The sequence below is a fragment of the Mustela nigripes genome, chromosome 9, assembly GCF_022355385.1.
Source record: "Mustela nigripes isolate SB6536 chromosome 9, MUSNIG.SB6536, whole genome shotgun sequence".
In the NCBI taxonomy this organism is placed as follows: domain Eukaryota; kingdom Metazoa; phylum Chordata; class Mammalia; order Carnivora; family Mustelidae; genus Mustela; species Mustela nigripes.
Genome location: NC_081565.1, coordinates 7,315,852 through 7,342,851, shown reverse-complemented (window position 1 = coordinate 7,342,851; position 27,000 = coordinate 7,315,852). Strand labels below are relative to the sequence as shown.

At 55.0% G+C, this 27,000-nt stretch overlaps 1 protein-coding gene across 1 annotated transcript in view; it reads right to left on the bottom strand.

Annotated features, from left to right (window-relative positions):
* EEIG1 (estrogen-induced osteoclastogenesis regulator 1) overlaps window positions 1–11,576 on the bottom strand; it is a 33,843-nt gene extending 22,267 nt beyond the window's left edge. The window contains exon 1 of the mRNA XM_059410718.1: window positions 11,006–11,576. Within this exon, the coding sequence (XP_059266701.1) occupies window positions 11,006–11,151 (146 nt within the window). The 5' untranslated portion in view covers window positions 11,152–11,576. The remainder of the gene's footprint in view (window positions 1–11,005) is intronic.
* Window positions 11,577–27,000: the final 15,424 nt, after the last annotated feature.

Below are 27,000 nucleotides of genomic sequence, written 5' to 3'. Positions count from 1 at the left end.
CAGGGGTAAGGACTCTGGAGCCAGGCACAGCTGAGTTGTAATCCTGCTGCTCACCAGCCCCAAAGCTCGAGCTGGATCAAAGAGCCACAGCAGCCAGGGACCAGCTTCCCCGTTTACAGACACAGGCTCATAGCCTCCCTGCTTGGCCTTCTGTATCCAGTCAGGCTACAGGGGCGGCTTCCCCACCACCTGGGGAGACCTGTGGATGCTTTTCCCATCTGACAATAATGGGCCACTCCCTCTTGCTCTTATAGCCCAAGAGGAGTTCAAGCCATTGAAAGGATCCAAAGTAAACCTCTAGCTTTGACCAAGTACCAGTCCAATCCCTCGCACTGGGACAAAGATGCCCTCTGTATCCAGTGTTGCCCAGCAGGGCTCCTGTTTCCTAGGCATCCTGACCCATATGTCAGGAATTAACGCTCTGTGAGCATGACCACCGCCTACTTCTCAGATGAGCAAACTCTCAAGAAGTCCACTGGTCACACAGGACATGCTGACCTGCCCTCCCAAGCCCTACCTCAGGAGCCCACCCTGAGAGGGCACGCACGTTGAATGGGGGATGTGGCTGCAACCATCAGAAGCAACTCAGAGGGTCCAGCAGGAAGCCAGGCACGCCAGGCCTCTAACGGAGCCTCCCCTTTCCCACCCCAGACCATATATCTGAATGTTTCCCCCAGCCTTGAACCTTGCTGGGGTATCCCAGGAGGTAGACTGGCAGGTGGCCCAGGCAGGCATGTCCAGGCCGCTCCTGGCTGACTCACATCTGAGTGGCATTCAAATCCTCCAAGAAAGGAAAGAGACAGGCAGGCGGGAGGGAATCCCAACCTCAGGGCCTGTGAATGGCTGGTCGTAAGCAAGTCAGGGAGATGTCTCTATCCTCTGAGTCCCTACCCAACCCCATCAGGCCTTTCCAGAAAGTACCCTTCCCCCAACTACTGCAGCCAGACAAATCACTTCCTCTTCTGGGCCTGGGTCCTAGGTATGGTGAAAACAGAACAAGGCTCCTGTGTCTCAGAGCACAGAGCTCCGAGAGGCGGGGCCCTTGTCTCACTCACTGCTGCTTCTGAGTCCTGAGGAGGGCACCTGGCACGCAGTAAGTACCCAGGAAGTGTCTAATGACTAAATCAGTGAGCTTCACAGCCCTGTTCCCAACAAGGGCTACCACAGGCCTTCTTACAGTGCTGCTTCCCAGGGCACCTGGGTGACTCAGTGGATTAAAGCCTCTGCCTTCGACTCAGGTCGTGCGTGGTCTCAGGGTCCTGGGATCAAACCCCGCACTAGGCTCTCTGTGCAGCGGGGAGCCTGCTCCCTCCTCTCTCTCTACCTCTCTGCCTACTTGTGATCTCTGTCAAATCAATATAAAATCTTTAAAAAAAAAAAAAAATGTTCCTTCCCCCTTTAGGAAAAGGGCCTTCGGCTGTGGTTGGGCCATGTCCTCTGCAGTGTCCAAGGGGTCAAGGGTGATTGTCACCTCTGGATCTGTCCTTAGGTGTTCTCACTGCCCCACACATGGCTCCCTGGTCTTCTCTGAGGTGACTCGGGGATGCTCAGCGAACAGTCATTCAGAGTCACGTCTCCTCACAGACTCAGATGTCTTTTTCCAGCCATCTTCAGCATCTCCCCAAGATTCCAACCACAGGGCAAAGGGCTCAGGGTCAGGTGGGACCATGAGGCCCTGACTCACCAATCCCTACCTTCTCCTCAACACCTGATTCTCCTGCAGACTCATGCAGACCCTAGCCAATCACTGCCTCTGTCATTCACTCATGCCCCACACATTTACCAAGCATTTACTGTACTGAGTCCAACCCTGAGGAGGACCCTAGAGAGACATCCAGAATAAGCCTGGGCCTCAGTCTTGTCTGCAGCCAAAATGCATGTGGCCATTCTCATTCAGGTCCATGTGATTCCTCTTTAGTCAATTCAAAACCTTTAGGAGGTGCTGGAGCCTTCTCTCCGCATTCAGGGAGAGTACCCAGTCAGTCATTCCCAAAGAGAGGGGTCAGGGCCAGAGCAGGCGGGAGAAGCCAATGCCAACCCCCCCCCACCACCGTGGTGCTCAGAACTCCTCTGAGAGCGGATGCAGCTAATGGTCTTCCCCTGCTCATGGGCCCCAGGTCAGGGATCACGGCTGTCTTGGTCATTGCTGGGTCCAGTGCCCAGTGCAAGGCCAGGGCAGCAGCCTGGCTCTAATCACAAATGTTTGCTGACTGGGTGAGTCACAGGAAGAGAGAAGAGAAACAATTAAAAGGAGAGACAAAGGAAAATGGACCTTTCCCTTCTGCTCCTGCCCTTGGGTTCTCTCCAATAACTGTCCTGGATTAATATCGATCACAGCCAGTCTTGGCTGAGCATTTACTCTGTGCCACAGGCTATGCTGGATATACAACCAGCATTAGTCCACTTAATCCAAACACCAAGCAGCTTACCACCCCATTTCACAGATGAGGAAAAGCAAGGCTCAGAGAGATCCCGTGGTCTGGCAGCCTCAGGAGCCCATCCTCCCTCTGAACTGCCAAGCCCCCACAGGCCAGCAGTCCCTGCTGGGGTTTTGCAAGCAGCAGAAGGAAAATCTGCAGCCAGAGAAGACCGTTGGCAGCTGCCAAGATGAGTTACAGTCTCAAACAGGAGCGATGCTTATCAGGTCAGGACAGCTCAAGACTGCTCCACCGGCAAGACCCTGGAAAGACAGAACCGCCTCCAGACTTCCAGGCAGCCAAGAAAGCACCTCATTTTTGTCTAGAGGTGCCCCGCACTCCCAGAGGCGTAGATGTCTCACGGCTGTTGCTGACACACATGTGTGCACATGCTGTCAGCGTTCAGCTCACAGATTCTCAGAACAGCCCCCTAGAACCAGCCCCCAAGAAGCAGGACAGGCCCCAGAAGCCCCTTGCAGGCATGACTGCCACCCCAACAAAGAGATCATCACCCTGACTCATATTAGGGTGGGTTTTTTGGTTTTGTTTTTTTTTTTTTTAAGATTTTACTTATTTGACAGAGAGAAACACAGCAAGAGAGGGAACACAAGCAGGGGGAGTGGGAGAAGAAGCAGCAGACTTCCCACAGAGCAGGGAGCCTGACGCAGGGCCTGAACCCAGGATCCTAGGATCCTGACCTGAGCCGAAGGCAGATGCTTAACAACTGAGTCCCCCAGGCATCCCAAGGGTGGGTTTTTTTAATCACATTGCTTTTGAACTTTCTATCAACAACAACACACAGCTCGCTCTTGTCTGCTTCCTTCCCTCCACGTTGTTCGTGACGCCCATCCTGGTTGTGAGTCGCAGTGGCTTGTTCATTCTCACTGCAGAGGAGGCTCAAGCACGGTCTGGAACCATTCCATGAGGACAGCTGACAGCCACCTCCCCTTCTGCAAACCATAGCCCCAAGTGGATAACCCCATGGCTGCCCTTGGTGGTACTAAAATACAAATCTGACTCTTCTGGTGGCTCAGTGGGTTAAAGCCTCTGCCTTCGGCTCAGGTCATGGTCTCAGGGTCCTGGGATAGAGAACGCATCGGGCTCTCTGCTCAGCAGGGAGCCTGCTTCCCCCTCCCTCACCCCCCCCCAACCTCTCTGCCTACTTGTGATCTTTCTCTGTCAAATAAATAAATTAAAATCTTTAAAAAAAAAAATCTGACTCTTCTGGGGCCCCCCCTTCGGAAAGGTCCAAACCCCTCCCCGTGGCCTGCTGCCACTTCAGGAACTCCCCCACCTCCACCCCAGGAGGCTGGCTCCTCCCCACTCAGCACACCTGCCCTTGCCCTCCTTCTGCCCTAAGGCTGCTCTTCTCTCAACCACCTGCCCCCTCCTCACTGGGACCAAACCCAGCACCGTTTCCCAGGGAGGGGCTCTGTGATGACAGGGCTTTGCCCCCAGGAGCCCCCACACCTCCCCCACCCCAACGGAAGGTGTTCAGGAAATCGTGCCCTGCAGGACTGGGAGCCGCAGGTGTGCTCTGCCCCCACATGTCTGCTCTCAGATAGGAAGCAGCGGCAGGAGAGGATGCCCAGGCTGCCTTCCCCCCGAGCCCTCCCCAGCACGGCACCATGCACTTTCTCCCTACTCAGCAAGTTTGCTCTGCTTTCAGCTGCCAGGTGCGTGGCCCTGTGCCGAACAGGTAGCCCTCTCACCGTCACAAGAGCACCCCCACACCATCTGATGGAGGAAGAAACCAAGGCTGAGAAGACAAGGCCTCTGGCCACTGTCAGAGAGCCAGCAAGCAGCCGCCAAGGTCCGACAGCAGAGTCCGGGCTGGGCCCCAGCCCCCTCCTCCTCCCCATCCCACCAGGAGCATCCCCAGCTCCCACAGAGGCTCCACCCCACACAGCCCATCGGTGTCCCCAGCTGCCTCTCAGTCACGGCCTCTGAGCCCACGGCGGTGCCCAGCTGCCTGGTGTGCGGGCGAAGGCGGCTCCTGACACGGACTGACAGCTCCGGCCCTGGGGCAGGGAGGGGCCGGACCCGAGCAGCTGGCGGTGGCCGGCACACGATCCAGCACCACCAGTGCCCACGCTGGTTCAGTGCCAAGGAAGAAAACTCCCAGCCCCGTGCCAGCACCAACTGGCAGCAGGAAGCTCCAGAACTAAGAGGCAACAGAGGCCGCTCCTGCCCACGGTCTGGGGACGGAGCTAAGGGGCAGGGAGAGACCGTCGTATCCTGAGATGAGGACCCACAGTGGATAGAGAAGGCAAAAGAGTCCAGAGAAGGCTTCCTAGAGGAGGTGGCTCTTGGGCTGAGCAGGAGTTTAGCCAAGTGCAGCAGTGGGGGAAGGGAGCTTGCGGTCGAGGGAACAGCAGAAGCGAACAACTAGGAGAGTAAGGTGTGGTGGAAGCAGGGGGGCACCGGGAGAGGCAGGGGCCTCCCACCCACTGAGGGGCCCCTGGCCTCCCCACCCACTCCCCTGTCCCCGCTCCCCTAACTGGGCGCTTCCACCTCGACTTAGGAGCTGTTGGCCTGTCAGAATGGGTCCCCAAGCCAGCTGTGGAGAAGGTCCTTTCCCACAGGCAGACTTCACCCCACCTCCCAGCCCAGGCCCTCCTGGGGAGAGGGCCCCAGATCTCACGGGCTCAGAGCCACGTGAGGTGGGGCAGGTTCAAAGCAGTGGGGGCAAGAAAAGCACCGAGACCCACAGGAGACCCTGTGCTCCAGCGCGCTAACAGTCCCCTTAGTCAGGAAGTGTCCTGGCCCATTCCCACCCCTCTGAAGGGCAGAGAGCCCCATGGAGGAAATGCCATCTCCCACAGCACCCCAGAGAATTATGAGAGAGACACAGCACCCCAGAGTCAGTCCTGGCCCACCAAGAAGCGCCAGCTGCCATGGGACAGGTCAGGGGTAGGGGGGTGGGGGAGCTGAGGTGCACCACCCAGCCCACCGCTGTGACTCAGCCCAGGGACCGGACGATGGACTGCAGTGTGTCCCGTGCTTCTAGCATGTCCCAGAAGCCAAGCTGGATGTTCTCACTGTGTTGTCCCAAGAACACTTCAAGGTGGGCACCACCAGCCCCGCTTGGTAGGATCTAAGGGACTAAGCTCCTTGCCCGAGGTCACACAGGCAGCAAGAGGCAGGACAGAACGTCCTTCCCAGCCCTGTGTCTGGGGCAGGGCACCAGACTGACCAACTAGGCAGCAAGTCCTCAATTAGAGCCGCCTTTGGCTGGTGGCTGCTGGCTGGTGGCTGGTGGCTCTCAGTTGACATCTGGGCAGGGTCAGGGGTCAGCGGCTCCAAGCCTGCATCTGAGAGCTATTCCCTGACCAAGGTGCCAAAAGAGGCTCAAAGTAGAAACCGAAGTTTTGCAAGCACAGTCCTAAACAGACACCACTACCAGGCGCAGACGGCCGCAGTTTCAGTCCTCATCAAGGCCACGACTGGCTCAGTGGGACCTACAGAGGGCAAGGGGCCCAGGAGATGACAGACTTTGGGTCACAGAGCCCATCTGAAACCACGGGAGCGGGTCTGGTGTGCCCATGACCAGAAGCACTTGCCAGACAAGGTGGAAATGAAGAGAGACACCCCCCACTGCCCCCACCCGGTCTCTTTCTGAGCAAATCTGATGTTTCTCGCCTGCTCAAACCACGCCGTGACTGTCTGGCAGGATGAAGATAAACCCCCTCTGGCTGCCAGGGTGTTGGACCGCCCACCCCCAGCAACACCAGTGACCACAGGGTCGCCCCATGGCAGCCACCAGACCGCACACACTGAGTCCTCAGGCTCCCGAGACACGCGAGCAGACATTAGCGGCCGTCACAAGGCTCAGCACAGCTTCCCGAATGTGAGTCGGGACTTTTAGGTACTAAGCAAGCAGAGTTCAAGGGCACTCAGGGCGCTCAGACACCCGATATCATTGCTGCTGAGAAACCACGACCAAGCTCAACAGGAGGAACAGGCCTCGGGGAACAGCCTTGGCTCCACAGAGCCAGATCACCTCAGGTCAGGGCTCGGCCACTGCCAAGCTGGCAGACGGGTGGCCGGGGGTGCCAGGATGGCACCTGCCAAAGGTGTGGCTGGTGGGCGGCAAAGGCCAGGTCCAAGGAGCAGACATCAAGGCCAGGCCTGGGCTCGGCGGCTTTGAGCTTCACCACAGGCACCAGCAGCACAGTCTGACCCCACAGGGGCACAGCAGCTGGCCTGCTGCCCCCCTGGCTACCCAGGGAGGTTCCTGTGGTTTGCCAGCAGGACTCTCTCCACAGTCGCCTGCCTCCTCACACCCCCCAGGGGCCAGGCAGGACCTGGTAAAACGAAGGCGGCAGACTACGGTGAAGATCCAAAGGTGTGTGGTGGGGTCAGGAGCCCAGAGCAGGTACCTTGTGGAGAAGGCAGCCACAAAGCCTGGGGCCAAGCACTGCCACGTGGCACTCTTGCCAGATACCTAATTTAAAAGAAACCGAAAGTCTAGATTTTTATTCTGCCAAAAACTATTAGGACACCGTATGGGGAACCAAAATCCAGGCTACATTTCTGGGCGCCCTGTGAACTTCCATCTTCCAGCAGCCACTAAGCACTGGCTGTGGTGTCAGGCACGTCAGCACCAGGAAACCCACCTACCCTCTCTGCCAACCTTCCCTCCAGGCTGCCCGCTCTTCTCCCACTGCCTGTCACCTCGAAGCCGGGCTGGCAAAACCCACCCAGCCAACTCCAATGATCCCTGACAGGGTGCTGGTCAGGCCCCCCCGCCTCTTCCCCACTGAGCAGCCAAAACCCATCAGCTGATGGGCAAACCAGGCCACGCTGCTCCCCTGCCCCTCAGCTGGGCCCCCAAGGCCAGGAGTCAGGCCTAGCCGCCCCCACCTTCATCTGCACCAGTCTCTTCCTACCGTGCAGGCCAAGAAGGTGCTCTCTGCCTGTCTCCTCCTGAAAGGGCTGGCTAGAAGGTAAATCAACACCTCCCTCTCGCTCCCTCCCCTGGCACCACCAGCACGTGCATGGGCCAGGCCACAGGACCCGGGCCAGCTGGGCACAGAGACCTCTCAGGATGTTTAGGATTCTTCTTGCCTGAAGGATAGATTGGCTCAAGGCTGGAAGCCCGCACCCAGCCTGCCCTGGAGAGACTAATGCTGCCTCCCAACTCACCAGACTTGGCTGGGACCTCTGCATCCCTCCCAGGACCCCTGGGAAAGCCTCCCAGATGCCACTTGGATGCATCTGCCTGGAGGGCATCCAAGCAGGGACCTTGGCAAATGCCCACTTGCCCCAGGCACAGCCCAGACCTGGCCCCAAATCCACAGGAATGATTTTAGCTTCATCCCCATCTATGGCCCTAGGGCCCCTTTCCCTCGGGATCTAGCTTGATGCCTCAAAAGTATCCAGATTTGGACTTTTCCTATACCACCCCACCCAATAAAAGGAACCTTCTTCAAAGGTCTGGGGACATCACATGGGGCTGTAGCTGCCTCCAGCCCTTTGCCACAGAGACAAAGCAGGACTTTGGAGCTGGGCCTGCCCAAATTAAATCACAGCCCTGCCACTCCCCAGCTGAGTGAAATGGGCCCATCACTTCAGCTCTCCTGAGCCCAATGTCCTCATCAGCTCAAGAGGTGGTTCCAGGGCTCAACCCATCACACCTCCGAGGTGCTCAGCAGGTCCTGAGCATCCAGGACGTGCACATAAAGGCAGTTTAAACCCTAATGATAAAAAGGCTATCTTCCCAATTACATTACGAACTGGGTGACTTCTGGCAGATGGCCTCACCCCTCTGGCTTTGGCACCTCCCCGATCCCCAAGGCCAAGAGGATTAATGGGCACACCGCTTGCAAAACACTGGCACAGAACACGGACCCTCAGAACACTGTAGCTGTGAGGATTATGGTTTGTAAGGAGGCCTCAGAAAGACGAGGCTGGGGAACAGCACGACATACCACCTGTTCTACCTGCTCAAATTGGGTCAGGCTGGAGCTGTGTACCCGGCTGTTGCCATGGCACCCAACACAAGGAAACACACCAGCTAGGAAGGCGGGCACTGCAGGAGTGGGGCCTCAGGCCTGCTCTACTCAGACAACACCCATGCAGCCACCAGCAGTCCCTGGGCCATCCCAGAGATCCGTGGGGTTGGGAAGAGGACACTACTGGATCTGGGCCCAAGATCTAAGCAAGTGTCATCACCCCTGACTCTACCCCAACTCCAAAACAACAGGGCCTTGGCCATCTCGGGGGGTGGGCTGGGAGGCGAGGCTCCCTTCCAGGCCGCAGAACAGGACGGGCGGGATGGGTGTGGAGGAGGTAGGAGCCCAGGAACCCCTATCTCCTGGGCAAAAGCCAAAGCAGCTCTAAAGCAGCCTCAGGTCCCAATGTCCCTGTCTGCTCCCTCCAGCCACACCTGCCCAGCAACGGAAAGGTACCCAGAGCCCACTAAGTGCCCAGCCTGGGGGGCTCAGTGTCAGCTCCCCCCTCCACAGCCCTGTCAAGTTTCAACCAGGATGAGGGCTGCGAACGGCTGTTTGGGCTCAGCTGGGATCAGGGAATCCATGGCCCCTTGCCAGGAAGGAAGAAAGGGAGGCAAAGAGATCCAGACTGTGGGCCAAAACCTGGAACTTTCCAGACTTTCCCAGATGAGGGGGTAGGTTTAGGGCAATGGAAAGGCTGACAGGTAGGATGACAGCGGCCCTATTGCCTGGGAGGACACCTCAGTCTGGAGCTAAATATGTATTCCTCAGGGGGATCTAAGACCCTGTCCACCCCCAGCTCACGTGTGGGCCCTCTGTTGACTCTCACTTGTACCTGCCAAGAAGTAGGAGGCCTGGGGCCTGCGGGCCTGGACCTCTCTGCCATAGTAACCACGACTGCTGTGACAATTTGCCTGAACCAGACGTGGCACAGCCGTTATCAATTACCCTCACAACTCTAGGGGCGGGTATGATTTCTCCCATTTCACAGACAAGGAAATGAAGGCTTAGAGGTAGAACAGGGTAATGGTTAAAAGCACACCCTGAAGGAACTTGGGCTCTGCTGTATTAGCTCAGGCAAATCCCTCCCTCCCTGAGCCTCAGTTTTCACCTATGTAAAATGGGGATAATAATCCTACAGTTTCCCCCACACCCCCACCTCCACCCCACTCCGTGGCATAGTCCAGCAATTAAGGAAAAAGTGCTAGTAAAATGGGAGCCCCACACCAACAATTGCTGGTTCTTGGAATCCGAGAGGTTAGGTAACTAGCCCAAGGCCACCAGTTAGTGAGTGGCCGACCCCAGACCCTAACTCTGAGCACACCCTTTCCCCAAACCCTTGGGCTGCTCTGTGGGTGGCCACGGGATCAGGATCACAGCCTTCCCAGGCAGCGGAGGACTGCCACCAGCCCCCACAGCAAAGGGCAGCCCTTCTCTGAATTCCTCAGATAAGCAGTTCCCGGCGGTCTGGGGAGCCTCTAGGCCTAAGTGGGCCCAAGCACAGAGAAAAGGCACCCCACCCTGTCTGCACCGGAGATTTCTAAATCTGGGTTACGCTCTATGCCTACCTCACCCCCCAACCAGCCCCCCTTGCCCGCGTCCTCCCAGACCACCAGATTCATCCAACAGGTCTCCAAATAGGCCAAGTTCAGTTGACAACTGCCTCCTGTGAGGTCCCTGGAAAGCCACTTACTTCCTCTTTCTGGGCCTCAGTTTCCCCAGCTCAGAACTGCAAGGCAGCTCCAGCTAACTGGGCCCACAAGGAGGCCTGGGGAGCAAAGGGACAGACCAGGGAAAGGAACCAGCATGTCCTAGGCACTGGGCCAGGCCTGTAGTGCACTCTATCTACAGAAACTTCTCCACAGCTCTGACAGAGACCTGTACTGGGCCCAGAAAGTGACAGCGCTAAGAATCGAACCCCCATCTGTCAAACTCCCAGGCACTCTCCCCCAGCAAGCCTCAACTATATGACCCTAGATGGGCCCAGTCAGCGGGTGCAGCTCGGGAGCTCAGACACCCTCAACACTGAGCCGGACGGCTGGACCTGCAGAACGGGGAAGAACCCATAAACCAAACTGGACGGAGCCTCTTTCAGAGAGGCTGGCAGCCTCCTCCACAAGGGCGTTTGCCATGCAAAGCAGCCCAGCCACAGCCAGGAGAGGACAGACACTCAGAGAGGGCAGGCCAAAATCCAGCCACCTCCCTCCAGCCAGACCGGCAGTGCCTGGGAACCTGTGGCTGGCCCAGGCTCTAAATCATATGACAGCCCAAGCGCCAGCTGGGAGCAAGGTGGCCTGGAGTACTCCTCCTGTCCCAGGCCCTCCAGGCACAAACCCTGGTGGGCTCTTTGTGCAAATCTGAGGAATGGGCCAGTGTGCAGGACCCCCAAAAGGGCTGAAAGAATGAACCTCCAGCTATCCAGCTGGTCACCTGCAGACGGGGGTGACCGGCACCCTGCCAGTTTCCTCAGGCCCAGACCTCCCAGCTCACTCAGTCCTGCCTTGTGCAGACCTGCCCCAGACACACATAATCCCCAGGACGATCTGGGCCAACAGGGGCGCTTCCAAGTGCCAAGGGGCTAGACCTGGCTCATTCCCACCCCCCCGCAGGCGCGACTGCCCCAGCTCCTACCGTGACGACAAGCTGACAAAATCCCCGCCATCCAGCAGCCGGACCTTGCAGAAGAGGACTCCGTTCACGAAGGGGACGGCAGTCAGCTCCTCCAGGGTGAAAGTGGTTTGGAATTTGAATTTCTTCTTCTTCATCAAGAAAGCCATGAGCAAGTTCCCTGAGTCTGAAGCCCCGAAGGCCAAAAAAGGGGGGGAAGCCAGAAATCCCCAGGATTCCTTTCCCTACACCACACCCCCTCCTCAAAACATCAGAGCCGGATCCCGCCCAGATGGTGGCGAAGGCGGCCGAGCAGGCGGGGATCTAAGTCCGGAGGGCCCAGGTCTGAGCGACCAGTCCAGTTCGCGGGCCGGCTGGCTTCACCGTCGAGGCGCCGGGGCTCGGAGCGGTTCGGAGCGGCCGGGGGCTTCACCGGCATGTAAACAGCGGGGCATGGCCCAGGAGTCAGGGGCAGGGGCGGCGGGCGGCGCGCGAGAGGCCGCGCTGGCGGGCAGCATCCCGCACCGCGGTCTCCGGGGAGCTCTCGCCGCGCTACCGGGCGCGGCTGGCGGACCGGTGAGGCCGAGGGCGGCGGGCGGCCCCGCCCCCGCCCCGCTGGCGGCCGGGGGAGGCGCCCTCGCCGCGCACACGCCCCCGCACCTGGGCGCCCGGCGGCCCGCGCAGGTGACTCCGGGGCGGCTGAGGGCCCCCGGGGGGTGACCGGGAGCTCTGGCGGCCTCTTCGGGAGGCGCGGCGAGGACACTCCGGGCCGGGAACGGCCGGCCACGGCCCCCTGCGGCCGGGCACCGGGCCCGGGCAGCCGGGGCGCCGCCTCCTCTTCAGTCCTGGGTCCCGCGCCGCGGGCCCCGGCAGAGCTGAGGCGCCTTTCCGGCCGGCCGGTGGCACCCGCCTCGCTCGCCGCCTCTGTCCAGCACCCCGCGAGGAGCAGCGCCGCCCCCTGTGCTCCGGACACGGCCGCCCGAGCCCGACGCTGTGCGGCGCCACTGGGAGAATGCTGAGGCCCAGCGCGGCCGCCCGCGGAGCCGCCGCCGCGCGCGGGAGGGGCGGGGCGCCGGCGGCCCAGCCTGCCGGCAATTGGGTGATCTGGCGGGGCGGGAACGGAGCGCGATTGGCGGACGGGGCGTGGGGCGGGACTCGCGGGAAGCTAAGGCGGCTCAGGGCGCTTGGATTGGTGCGCCGCGCGGCTGGACCCGCCTCCTCGGTCCGGACAGAGCAGAGGGAAAGGGAGAGGGGCCCCGAGAAGGCAGTGGGAGGTCGCGGGGCGGGAAGCCGGGGCTGGTCCGGCAAGGAGGAGGGCGCGAGCAGAAGAAAGGAAGAAACAATGAAGAGAAGAAACGATATGAACACCGGCTATAACGGCCCTCCAGCGCACCCCCAGACGTGAGCTCGTTAGCCACTAAATCAAGGCCAGAGGCAGTGAGTCCCATTTTCCCAAAAACACCCAAAGAGGTGGCCAGGACCAGACCAAGCAGGTCTTTCGCTTGGGAATCTGTGGTTCTGCGCACGGAGAAGGAAGTGTCTGCAAAGGCTTCGCCCAGGGAGTGACTTGGAGAGCAGTTCATCACGCAATCTGTGCGAGACCCAGCTTCTCCCCCAAGCTGCTTTCCAAGCCTTTTGTTGTCGGTTAGCTTCTTAGCTAGTTATTACTGTTCTCTCTGACTACATTAACTGCCCTGGATAGAGACCGCTTCCAGAGCCTCGTACCTCCTAGGCCCTGGACACATTGTAGTTCATTCATTCAGTCTCCAAATGTTAGGGCGCAAACTGCTTGGAACCAGGCTCAGACCCAGTAGTGAGCTCCTGGTGGCCCTCCGGTCTCCAGCCTAAGCCCAAGATCAGATCCAGGACGGCGCGGCCAGGAGCACACGCAGCAACAAATTTGGTAGCTGAGAACTGTGACAGGCACTGGAGGAGCTCGGTTGAGGGAGGATGTATGCCCTGAGTTAGGCAGAGGCCATGCAGAGGGAGCCTCTAGAGGCCTGGAGGACAGAGATGGAGGTCCCCACAGAAGTTGTGAGGACTTCATCTGGCTGCATTACGATTTGAGAGAGGCAGGGGCAGGGGATGCGGCTAGAAGGCCTCCTGTAGTGGCTGCATCTCACTGGGTCTTGTCAACCAGAGTAAGGAGGGGGGCCACTGACACATTTTGAGCAGGAGAATGAGCCAAGCCTGTTTTTTGTTGCAAGAAGCTGGCTCTGGCAGCCTGCAGTGTGGAGGAGAAAATATGGGAAAGAGGGCTGAGGGGCCTCGTGTTGATCCAGGCAAGAAATGATGAAGGCAGAACCTCAGAGCTGAGAGAAGACGAGAGGATGGATTTGAGAGGCATTTGGGAGACAGAAATGGATTGGACTTGGGGCTGAGTCCGATCCAGATGTGTAACCGAGGGCTCAAGTTTCTGATTTCCTTAAAATGAGGCGGTGACCTCTACTTCCCTCCAGTTGATCCCGTAATTTAGAAAACACCATTGAGCCAGACAGGTGAAAAATGGCAAGAGCAGCTCCCACTGCTATTCTGTATCCCCATATACAGCCTGGGTAGTTGAGGCCTAGAAAGTTTAGATCACTGGAATGGGGTCTTAACCCTGGAGCACTAGAGGGCTAAACTATGCTACCCACTCTGTGGGGTGTGTTCTCCTTGCCGATCCTGGCTGGGCCCACTCCACGGGAAGAGCCTGTGCCCACCTGACCCCAGGAGGAGATTTCAGAGGAGAAGACCAGCCAAGGAGGTCTCAAGGCCTGCCTGGCTCTTCAGCTGTGACCACGAGTAACCCCAAACTGCTCTAACAGGAAGCAGGGTGGGCCCGGCCGCCAGACTTAGCTCGGGTCTGGTATTTATCTCTCTGAGGCCTCAGGGCTGGGAGCCCAGGAAGTTTCCCTTTCCTCATTTCCCAGATGGTGCCTGGGGAAGGGAGAGAACCTGGTGCTGGTTCAGGATGCTTCATTTGGGGTGAGACAAAGCCATATTGGAATCCTGGCTCTGCTGCACATGGGCAGTGTGGCCTTGGTTGGGGACACTGAGGCTTGGGGACTCCTCATGAGAGGGGGTTCAGTGTGATGTGGCTAGGACCACTTGCCCTGAAGCCATCAGAGCAGGATTTAAAATCTGGCTGACTTAACACTACCAGCTGTGTCACACAAGCTTTGGGTGTACTTTTGCATGCATAGAAAGGAATCTTGGGGCTCCTGGGTGGCTCAGTGGGTTGAGCCGCTGCCTTCGGCTCGGGTCATGATCTCAGGGTCCTGGGATCGAGTCCCGCATCGGGCTCTCTGCTCAGCAGGGAGTCTGCTCTCTCTCTCTCTCTCTCTGCCTGCCTCTCTGTCTACTTGTGATCTCTCTGTCAAATAAATAAATAAATAAATCTTTAAAAAAAAAAAAGAAAGGAATCTTGAAGGATACACCCCCAAAACATTTTTTTTTTTAAATCTCTGAGTCATAGTTTTTCACCTGTAAAAGGGGACTAAGAATACCAACCTGGGGCGCCGGGCTGGCTCAGTCAGTAGAACATGCGACTCTTGATCTCAGGGCCATGAGTCCAAGCCCCACACTGGGTGTAGAGCTTACTTAAAAATTAAAAAATAGAAAACCAACCTTTTCAGAATGTTGGGAAGACTTCAAGAGGCCACACCTGTAAATGGCTTAGGCCTGAAGGGACATGGAGATCTGAGCAAGCAGTCAGACAGAGGCCCAGGCCAGCACCCCCAAATCCCCAAGCGTAGCCTGCCCTCCCTACCTGAGGCCCTGAGCAGACGTAAGGCAAGTAGAACCTCACAAGATAATTCAGACAAGTGGCCTGGAGAGGAAGACCCAGGAAAATGTGAGAGAGGATGTGAGGTTGGGGTCCCTGGCTTGTGTGAGGGATTATCTCAGCCTAGGCCTACATAATAAGGAGGACCCTTGGAATGCCTGGGTGGCTCAGTTGGTTAGGTATCTGCCTTCAGGTCAAGTCATGATCCCAGGGTCCTGGGATTGAGTCCCAGGCTCCTTGCTCAGCAGGGAGCCTGCTTCTCCCTCTGCCTGCTGCTCCCCTGCTTGTGCACTCTCTCTCTCTCTCTGACAAATAAATACATTTTTAAAAAATCTTTAAATAAAGTAATAATAAGAAGGAGGAGGAGGAGCACCCAAGCACAGGAAACTCTGCGGGCAGAAGCAGGGACTGGCGTGTTTGGGGAGCTGCGTGTGAGGGGACGGAAGTGGGTAGAAGGAAGGGAGAGAGGCATGGGGTCAGGCAGGAACCTGCTGACATGGGCTGCGTGAGCCTGGGAGTTTAGATTTTATTCTCAGCCCAAAGGGACACCCCTGGAGGATGTAAGCAGGTTAGTGACAAGATCCAAAATGCCTCTTTCAAAGTCCTTTCTGGCTCTGTTGGAGAATGGATTGGTTACCAGCGGGCAAGACCAAGCCAGGCACACAGGCGAGGAGTCTAGGACAGCCATGCCAGCAGGAGATGGGCAGCTTAGACTAGCAGGGTGCCAGGGCTCTCGGAAGGGAAAGGGGACACGTGGCAGAGGAAGAGCTCAGCACTTCCTGAGCAACACTGGCCGTTTCTCAGGTAGAGCTTTCGGAGTATCCCCAGGGTTTCGAACTTGACTCTGTGCCACCTGGTTTGCGAAGTCAGGATGTAAGTGAGCATAAACACTGGGGTGGGAATGGGGAAGGAGGAGGGAACGGAGGGATCTAGTGGGACTGCAACCTCGAGACTAGAATCACAGCTGCAGAAAACGGGAGGCCTGAGAGACTCCTCGCCCTTGTCTGACCTTGGACAAACTCTTGGGACGCTGTGGACCTCTCTCTCTCCCCTCGACTGCAGCACGCACTTCACAGGGTCAGACAGCTCATCCAGGTGGCTGGATGTCCATTTCAGGGCCTGCTACATGCAGACACTCCACAAATGACTGCCTAAGGGACAGATGCCCAGACACACACGTGACGTATGTGTGTATATGTGCACGGGCGCTTGGGTGGATGGGTAGACGGCTAGATGGGTGGGCGGATAACTGTAGATATAACCACACCACCTCCTACTCTAAAACTCAGTACTGCCAGTAACTAGCAAAATTCAGTGTGCATAATTCCTTTTTTTTTTTTTTTTTAAGATTTATTTGTTTATTTGAGAGAGAGAGCATGTGCTCACACAGGTGCGTGAGCAGGGGAGGGACAGAGGAAGAGGGAGAGACGGTCGGTCTGCAGGCAGAATTCCCGCTGAGCGTGGAGCCCAAGGCAGGGCTCAACCCCAGGACCTGGAGATCATGACCTGAGTTGAAATCCAGTGTCGGCTGCTTAACTGACTGAGCCACCCAGGTGCTCAGAGCATATTTCCTTTTAAAGTAAGTTATCCAATAACAGCAGTCACACATGCAGGCGAAGATACACCTGCAAGATGGTCCCTGCACCCTTGTATATTACACAAAATTACTGAAGCAGCCTGATGTCTCCCAGTAGGAAGAGGGAAGCCTTGAGGGCAAAACTGCATTTTGTTCTTTGCCCCATACTCGGCACCCAGAACAGTGTCTGGTACACAATGGAGTTCAATCAGTGTTTGTCAAATGAAGGCAATTGTGGTCGATGAGATGCCGCATGGCCACCAAGAAGACTGTAGGAGATGTGTGTGTGCCGAGGGGGGAAATGTCCAGCCTGCCATGGCAAAGCAGGTCACAGACCAGGATGTAAAGAGTGAGATTATTTTCGTCTAGAAGAACAGATGCATTTATGTATGCATAGGAAAGAATCTTGAAGAATACGCCCTACACTGTTACCAGAGGCTTCCATCTGGGAAGAGAGTTTAGAGGGAAATTTTTCCTTTATTTATTTATTTATTTATTTAAGATTTATTTATTTATTTGACACAGAGAGAGAGAGACAGTGAGAGAGGGAACACAAGCAGGGGGAATGGGAGAGGGAGAAGCAGGCTTTCTGCCAAGCAGGGAGCCCGAGGCGGAGCTTGATTCCAGGACCCTGGGATCATGACTTGAGCCAAAGGCAGATGCTTAACAACTGAGCCACCCAAGCACCCCCTTTATTTTAATGGATATTTGGGGTATGTATGTTTTGGAGTGTGATGAGTTCGTTTTGTAATTTAGTAATATGTCCTTATAAGGATTATGTCCTTATAAAAATCTTGCTATGTTTCTCCGTCACACCCTGGATAAACTCAAAGGTCCTTAGCCTGCCATTCAAGATGCTCTTGGAGCAACTGCTCGGCCTCTCACTGCCCACCTCCCTACAGCCCTGCCCCAAGACTCTGGCCTTGTCCCCTGCCCACCTGGTAACATCGACCTCGTGTTAAACTTCAGCTCAGGCATCTTACCCCCCCCCCCCCGTGTCAGGCACAACACTCGCTCCCCGCTCTGCGCCCCCAAGTTACCGGCCATCTGTGTCCAGGGAAAACAAGGGCTCTGCCTTCTGTTTGCTGTCACATTAAGTGGTGCGCACTTGGCACTCAATGGAAAGGGACGGAGAGAGGGAGGAGAGAAGAGAGGAGAAAAAAAAAAAAGGAAAAGAGACAGGGAAAGAAAGGGGAAACTGAGGTGGGGTGGAGAATGACTCTTGACCAAATCACCCTCAGGGCAGCTACCCAGCTGGCCTGCTCTCTGTCACCTGACACGCAGTCCAGAGTGCCACGCCAAGCCGCCTTCCCGGCCCTGCTTGCCAAGGGCGGTCAGTGCTGATTCACCGGTGACTGGGCTCCAATTATTTGCAGAACTGGAAGGGCAGCTGAGCCACCACAGCAGCTGGCCAAGTGCGTATTGATCGGAGCTGGGCCCCTTGCTAATATCGGAGCCAGTCACACAAGCAGATAAAGGCTCCAAAGAACTCGCCCACGGGGATCCATCCTGCTTAAACCTCCCACAGCCAAGTCCACAAGTCTCCCCATTGACCAGTGATTCTGCCCTTTCCAACCTAAGCCTATCACTCATGGAGAATAGTCATGGCTCAGAGCACGAGACCCGGAGTCAGGCGGCCTTATGTTCCCGCTCAGGGATTACTGATTCAAAGAGAATTTACATATTTACCATTGAAAAATGTGGCCAAACAGCCTTCCAAAAAGGTTGGACCCATTTATACTTGGGTATATTCCCACCAAGGGTATAAGATAGCACCCATTCCCACATTTTCTCCATCTTTACCAATCTGTTTGACCAAAAGAAAAAAAGCTATACTGTAGACATTTCTTTCACTAGAATCTTTTTGGCAATTTTCATTTCTTCTGTAAATTGCCTGGCCTATCCTTGTCCTTTTTTCCAGTCAGTCGTCATCTTTTTGTTATTTATTTGTGGCAGCTTATTACATATTATGGATATTAACTTTGGTTATAATTCAACATTAAAGTATTACTTCTACTTAATCAATTGTCTTTAGACTTTTTTATGGTGGGTTTTGTTTGTTTGTTTTTTGTTTTTTGCCTCACAGAAGCCCCTTATGAAGCCCCAGCTAAGAGATAGGAGTCAACCTCCTTTGGTAGAGAGAGCCCAGGCTGGGAGTTGGGAGCCCAGGTTTTGAGTTCCACCCCTATCACTGACTCACTGTGTGACTTTGAACCAGTCTCTGATCTCTCTTTATGTGTTAAATAAGAGCATTGAATTAAATGGTCTCTGACGACCTAGCCACCTTCGCAGTCTAGACTGGCATTATTAGTAGAACTTTCTGCAGTGGTGGAAATGTCCAACACCTGCACTATCCAATATGATAACCACTAGCCACCAGGGGCTATTCAGCACTTAACATGTAGCTAGTGTGACCGAAGAACTGAATTTTAAACTCCATTTAATTGAAATTTAAAATTGAAATCACCAAGGTGGCTAGTGTGACCGTATGGGACAGGGCGTAGAAGATCTAGATGGTCTAGAAAGTGCTGACCTCTGAGTGAGACGCAGTGCAGAGCCACAACAAAGGCAGGGATAGAGAGTTCCTGTGTGACCTGGGGCAGTTCACTCCACCTCTCTGAACCTCAGTTTCCCCGTCTGTCCAGTGGGGCCCACAGCCATCGCTGTCTCCTGGGGTCACTGAGGAGATGCAATCAGCGAGTGTGGGAAGGCCGAGGCCTAGTGCCTGACCCGACAGGGTGTGAAATCAGGCCAGATGGCCAGGCTGAAACAAGGCCATGTGTCTACTCCATTTCCATCGTGTCCATTGTGTCCAGAGACCCGTAGGTGGCCTCCCCCAGACCCACCCATCTTCCCCTATGGCTTTAAGGACAGCCCTAACTGCTTAAACCATGGCTTCGGCTCCAACATGCCTTAAGCCCAGAACTCCAAATCACTAACCAGACAAAAAAGTACAGACTGCAGCCTATGTTCTGGATTCCGAGCACTGGCTGAACTCTGAGAGTCCTGCCTTAGTCAGGGCAGCCCAGCAGCCTCACCCCCTTGCTCTTCCTGTCTCTGAGGTCTCCAGCGTGCCAAGCAAGGTCTGCCAAGCATTTCATTCCCTCATGTTTCATTCACAGGTGTTTATCACACCATCTGCTCTGGGTCCAGGGCTGCAGGGGTGGGGGGCGGCGGGCGGGGGTGGAGAGCAGACAGGTGTTTTGGGCCCAAGTGATGAGAGCTGGAGTACATCTGGGGGCCAAGGAAAGTTCGGGGAGTGGTGGGAATGCAGGGTAGACCTGACCTGGTGTGTGTGACCTGGGCAGGCCTTCCTGACTGGGAAAGGCATGTAAGGCCAAGCCTGATGAATGTGCAGAAGTCAGCCAGGAGAGAAGGGAGTTGGTGGAAAGTCTAAGCCAAGAAGATGTAGGAGCCCAAAATCTGTGAGAGGCAAGGGCAGGGCTAGGAAAGTAGGCAGGCCCCACCCCACAGGAGGGCCTGGCAGGTGACGATAATGATGTCATGCTTTATCCTAAAGGCAATGGGGAGCCATGGAAGGTGTTAGAGAGAGGGTGATGTGATGATCCCAGGTCAGCTCTTTACATGGTCTTTGTCTCCCTGTGAGAGTCAGGAACTTAACTCCTTTCACTTTCCTTTTTCTGCCTGTCACTTGGATCTGAAGGTATTTCTTGAGCACACAGTTCCCGGAGCCTTCCTTCTGCCTAAAGGGACCTGGGTTCAAATGCCAGCCCTGCCACTCCCTGGCCCTGTCGCTTCAAGCAAGTTATTAACCTCTTTCACCTTCATTGTCCTCACCCATAAAATGGAGATAATGACTCCTTTGCACAGTTACATAAAGTATGAGGGGAAAGTGCGTGGCATAGAGCCACTAACGAAAAAGGGTCCCGTTGAACTCTTGTGCACAGTCAAACAAAAGCCAGGGAGGGGGCTCAAGGGGGATCCCAAAGAACAGGCAGCAGTCCCATTTCTGGAAAGTGGCCCTGTAGTCTGGCTGGGTCGGCTGAGGCTTTGTCCGGGCAGCTGACCATATGGGAGGTGAGCTCAAAGAAGAACTCCCCACCACCACCCGCCCAGGCCTGCCAACCCCCTGGAGCTCGACTTCTGGACTTTCTTAGACCCCACCCAGGGGGCCAGGAGTCGGCAGGTGAACACAGCTTACATAACTGGTCAGGAGTCCGACACCTTTCACCCAGTGATCAGGGTCATGTTTACCGAGAAGAGGTGTTCCCAGTCCTCCTCCCAGTCCTCCTAGGCACACACACAGCCCCTCAGCCCTGAATTTCAGAATTCTTAGTTACAATCCGAATGTTATTGTCAGCAACAGCTATGATTATTTATTTATTTATTTATTTATTTGTCAGAGAGAGAGAGAGAGCACGCGCACGCGCACAAGCAGGGGGAACGGCAGGCAGAGGGAGAAGCAGGCTACCCGCTGAGCAAGCAGCCTGACTGGGACACAGTCCCAGGACCCCGGGGATCATGATCTGAGCTGAAGGCAGATGCTTAAGCGACTGAGCCACCCAGGCATCCCAACAGCTATGATTTTTGAATGTCAAAGTCATCAGTGGTGTCATTTAATGGTGAGGCATTGGAGGAGCAGTGGGGGGACAAGGCCTCCAGCAAGGACCAGAGAGCGGACCAGGGTATGCGTCCTAGACTCCTCCTCCTCTTAGCTCAATGACCTGGAGCCAGTCGCTAGGAGTCTCTTAGCCTCAGTTTTAAGAGCTATAAAATGGGTTTAGTGGCCGGACTTAACTCATGAAATTCTTTTGAGGATTCAAGGAGTGACATACCCAAAGCACTTTGCAAATTACCTCGCTCCTCAGAAGTGCTCCTCGAGGGTCAGCTGCCAACATCACACCGTGTTTTGTAACCTGTCCTTTCTACTCAACTCATCATGAAGCTCTCTCCAGTGACAGTAGGAACCTTAACACGAGATTTCCTGACACTTCCTGAACCCCTAACTGCCTAGGCTCATAGGGTTACAAGCTGGGAATCCCAAATTTCAATCTCCTGTTTAAAATCTGGGGTCCCACCTTCACAGACCTTAGTCCCCACTTTCCACTTATGGAACAAGGGGGGTGAGCGTGAAGACCAATGTGAGGTCAAAGCTGAGGCACAGAGCAAGGATACTGCACCCAGGGTCACATGGGTTGTCAGTCAGCGATAGACCTGACTCCATGTCCAGGCAGTATGGATCCCGAGGCTCTGCTCTCTGATTCTGCATTTCAGAACTACAGACACCAGAGTCCACACATCACCCCCTCCTTCCTTCCTTCGACAAACATGGCCCAGGGTTCACATTCCGACTCTGCCGCTTTGTGGCTGTGTGACCTTGGGCAAGTAATAAAACCTCTCTGTGCCACACCTTCCTGATCTCTAAAAGGGGAATGTATTACCCACCTCCCAGAAATGTTATGAATAAAGAGTGAGTGGATATTTGTAAAGTGCTTAGAATAGTGTTTGTTTGACTACAACAAAAACTGAGTACCCACACTGCCAGGAACCAACAGAAGCACCAGGACACAAGCGTGCACAACCAGACAGAGTTCTGACCTCAACGAGGAATCTGGAAGTGGGGGATTAGAAATCAATGCCAGGGATGAGCCCCAAGGCAAGGTGGTATTGGCCATTCTCCTGCAAGGGCATTGGCCTTAGAAAGGGCCTTGATGGGGCGCCTGGTTGACTCAGTCTATAGAGCATTCACCTCTTGATCTTGGGGTCATGAGTTTGAGCTCCCCAGAGGGCACAGGCCTCACTTTAAAAACTGGGGCACCTCTGTGGCTTAGTCAGTTAAGTGTCCCACCCTTGATTTCAGCTCAAGTCATGACCTCAGGGTGGTAAGACTGAGCCCTGCCTAGGTCTCCAAGCTCAGCCCAGAGCCTTGTTGTCCCTTTCACTCTGCTCCTCTCCGTACTTTCTCTCTATCTCTCTCTCAGGTAAATAAATAAAATCTTACAAAGATAGATAGATGATAGACAGATAGATAGATAAAGGGGCCTTGAATACTATGACTTCTCTTTCTAAACACTAGCTTCTGTTTGTTGACCTCACCCTGGGGGCCCATGCCCTGGGCTAAGCACTGTGTTCCCAAGATCCCCTCAAGTGCCCACAGCCTGCAGCCCGTGGTTATATCATTGCTAGAGACAGAACATGTCCCCCCCCAAATTCCTATGTTGATATCCTCACCACCAAGGTGATGGCATTACGGTTTGGGGGCCCCTCAGAAGTGATTAGGTCATGAGGGCATAGCCTCCGTGAATGGGAACAGTGCCCTTATGAAGGGACCCCAGGAGTCCCTCCCACATTGCGCCACAGGAGGACACCGCCCAAAGATGGCTGTCTGGGAACCAAGAAGCAGACTCTTGCCAGACACCCAATCTACTGTCTCCTTGACCTTGGACGTCCAGCCTCCAGAACTGTGAGATATAAATTTCTGTTGTTTATAAACAACCCAGTCCGTGGTATTTTGTGAAAACAGCCCAAGCAGGCTTAGATAATCATCATCCCCATTTCACAGAAGAGTTTACTTCTGTCCCCCTTCCCACCCCCATTGGCCCCAGGGCAATAGCACGTCAGGGAGGGGGACAGTAAGTGAGTGCTGAATGCAGGAGGGAAGGAACAAATGAACAGGGGCACAGACTGTCAGCAACCCTTCCACAGGTCAGGGCTTCAGGCCCATTAGGTCCTGCAGGGCAGTGAGCTCAAACGCACATGCTCGGGGCCATCACTCTGGGCTCAGCAGAGTCATCCCCAGACTGGGCAGCTGCTGGTGTCCTGACCTCTCCTTTTCCAACACCACAGGTGACAGATGTTTCCCTGAACGCTTACTGTATGTGCCCCAGGCACTGACCTTGGGTTTTCTTCATGTGAACTCTTTTAATCATCACAAGACCCCATGATGTATATCCATTTCACAGGTGAGGAAGCAGAGGCACAGACCAAGGATACCACACCCAGGGTCACATGGGTCGTCAGTCAGTGATGGAGCGTGACAACACCGTCCAGGCAGGGTGGATCCCACAGCCCGAGTTCCTACCCGCCGTGCTGCGTAGACATTCTCTCCTCCACTCTTCACCCCTGCTCCTCCGACTTCACACATAACATGCGCCCTGCAAGGGGAAGACACTAGAAATCAATAGCAGAAGGAACACTGGAAAATTCACAAGTATGTGGGGATTATACAACACACTCTTAAGCAACCAATGAGTCAGGGAAGAAATCGCAAGGGAACTGAGTAAATGTCTTGAGAACAGATGAAAACAAATTCTCTGGGACACAGAAGTACACGCAAGTTTATGGCAGTAAATGCTTACATAGAAAAGATCTGAAAGCAAAAGTAAAAATTCAAGCATTGCATAATTTTATGCTATAGAAAGCAAAAGTTTAAAAAACGGAAGGACCCTGGGATGCTTGTCCCTGGGGATAACTTCTGTTTAATGGTGTGGTCTGGTGCTTCAAGATCATTCTGTTTTGTTTTTGATTTGTCTTCTAACCTTGCAGGAATATTAACTTTAAAAAAAAGGTGGGGGGGCGCACCTGGGTGGCTCAGTGGGTTAAGCCTCTGCCTTTGGCTCAGGTCATGATCTCAGGGTCCTGGGATCAAGCCCCTCTTTGGGCTCTCCGCTCAGCAGGGAGCCTGCTTCCCCCTCTCCGTCTGCCTGCTTCTCTGCCTACTTGTGATCTCTCTCTCTGTCAAATAAATAAATAAAATCTTAAAAAAAAATAAAGACATAATTTTTTTAAAAAGCAAAAATGAGATAATGCAATACACATTGTTTTGCCACTTTTGTGGGTTTTTTGTTTGTTTGTTTTGCTGTACCTAACAGTGACTCTTAGAGGCTGCACCTGCTGGAACATTCTCTTCAGAGGCTGTAGTCTGGGATGAGGACTTCTGCACTGGATTCAGCCAGTTCCATCAGGATACGTCTGGGGTGTTGGCAGTTTTTAACTCTTTCCAGCCATTCTGCGGTGAGCGCCCTTGGAAATGGCCCTGTGTGCTGGTGGGAGGTATCTCGGCGAATAACTCCCAGAAGCAGAATCTCTGGGCCAAAGGACAAGAACATTTCAAATGTTCCCTCCTAGAAGGAGAAGCCAGCTTTGCCTAGAGAGTAGGAGAGAGTTGTGTCCCCTCCCCTCACTGTCCCTGCTGTCATCTTTGCCCAGCTGGCCAGTATGATCTCCAACTGTCATCTTGCCCAGCCAAGACGTGGCCCAGCCTCGAGAGTGACACAGCCTCTCGTGGTGACACCCCCATTGCTGCCCATTAGGGTCCAGAAACTGACCGTTCTTGTCAAGACCATCCTTCAGATTGCTGAGACGGGAGCACTTTCTTAAAAACCCCAGAGTTTGCTTTTTCACTCATTTAGGAAAGCCGGCAGTGTCCAAAATAAGCCCTTGGAGAGAGGCCAGAACTGTTCGGCACAACCTGCCAGAACCCCGCTGTCCAGGCCAGTGGTGCCTAGGCTGGCTTTTGATAAGCATCTCCACACATGGGGAGCTGGGCTGGCTGAGTACCCGCCAGAGTCCGGCTAGTAGCATTTTCCCTGAATCATCATGACTCCCGAAACCTTATCACTCACGTGATCAGAGTCCTTCTGGGCCACCTGGTATCAAACATTTCCCCCCAAAATATTCATGGGTTCGTCCTACCGCTACCTCTGAGAGCTGCAGGCAGTCAACTATGATTGCCAGTGGAGCGGGGGGAGTGTGGGGGGTAGGACAGAGTCACAGAGAGCCTGGTCAGTCACCTGGAGGCCAGGGCAGGGTCCTTATCATGTCCTGTAACCTTTGCTGGGGTAACTTTCAGCAAAGCGCTTACCCAACATGGGGCACATGGTACATTCTGTTCCTTCTCACCTGGACATCTTCCTGCCCCACACACCCCCCTTCACTGCTTTGCCTGGCCCATTCCTTGTCACTCTGCAGACCTCAGCGTCAGCGTCACCTCGCTAGGGAAGACATTGCTGACCTCCAGGCAAGGACGGTCCCTTTCTAGTTACTCTTGGAGTTCCAAGCTTTGTAGCACTTAAAACAACAGTGACCGCTCATTATGTGGGTCATTGCTATTTATGTCTCTCCCCACCCAGGCAGTGAGGCCCACAAAGTAGGGTATGTGTCTCGGTCTATATCCCATTGCCCAGAATAGGTGCATATCAGTACCTGGTGGGCAGTGGTTACAGCTGTGACGTCAGAGCCAGGCTGCCCAGCTTTGAACTCTGCCTCTGTGAACTAGGACAAGTTACTGAACCTCTTTGTGCCTTAGCATAGCCATCTGTAAAATGGGGGATGATAGCACCTAAACCATTACACGAACAGATCTAAGTAAGGTCTGTTCTAAGTAAGGCTTGGAATGGGTGCCTGGTCTGTAGAAGATGCAAATCAGTGCTAATGTCAGCATTAAACACTAGCAGTTAGACAAGGTTCTCCAAGGTTCAATCTGGAGCAGGCAACTGGTGTCTGCTACTCAGCACGGCCCTGCATGGAAACTGCTTAGTATGTTGCAGGCGTGCCTTTTCTTGTGCCTTCGTGGTGGTGGCTGTGTCAGTGTTGAGCTACAGGACTGTAATTCTGGTGACGGTGGTGAAAGCCCCTCGGAGTCACCGTTATTTGGCCTCCTCTGCTCAATCCGTGTGTCTGTCTGTCTCCATCCCTGCTACTCCTGACAAAGCCTGACCTTCCTCCACAGAACCTGGTTCCGAGTCCTCAAAGGACTTTGCTGAGACCTTGTCGGGGCTGAGCTCGGCTGCCCTGGGGCAGGGGTCTGAGCAGCTGTCTTCCGGGACAGTGCTATGGCAGAGGGTGCGGAACACCGCTATGGAGGGGGCTTGAACCAGGCTGGTTTTCTAGAGCTTGGGTCCCTCCGGAACAGCTGCATCACAGGGAGGCACCATGCTGTCTGGGGACTAAACCACGCAGTCAGATTTTCTCTGCTTGCAGGACAACGTGCACAGCTTTTAGGGAGCAGCCCTGCCCCTGCTTGCCCCTCCTCTGAGAAGCCCTTGTGAACCCCTTGGAAGACACTTTATTATATGGAGTCCCACCCCATTGGCTGACGGGCTTACTCACATGACCCAAGATAGACCAATCAGATTCTACCTTGGCAAATCGACTCAGAACGGGTCTTCGCTGGCACGTGACCTACCTACCAAGGTGGAGCAGTCTGTCCCGAGAAACAGGGAACCGAACAGGTGGCCCTTGGCCCTAAGAACTGTGGATCGGCATGCTGGTTTCCCAGATCTCCATTCTGGTCCCCATTAAGCCATGCAGCGCTGCTTCCCTTATACTACAGACCTTCTTACCCCTTAGAGCCAAGCGTGGGTGGGCGCCCCTTCCTTTGCCACCCCCCCCCCCCAGCTTGTATTTCCCGGCCACACTTGCCCTGCCTCTGCAGAGGAAACCCTGCGGCCCCTTCCGCCGCTGATTTACCGTCTAGCTCAGGCTGACCCCCGAGGCCTTCCGGGAAGCATCTGCAGGGCTGCTCTCGTCACTGCCCTTGGGGCCCTTGTGCGTGGGGACCAGTTCACAGGAAGCCCTGGAGTCTGGGTCAACGGGTGCCTCGGCTCCGGCTGGAGAGGACTAGGCGGGTGGGGGGGGGGGGGGGGGAGCTAGGCCCTGCCCCTGCGTAGGGCTCTTGTTTGGTTTTCCTTTTGCGAAATGGAAATTGTTTTACTT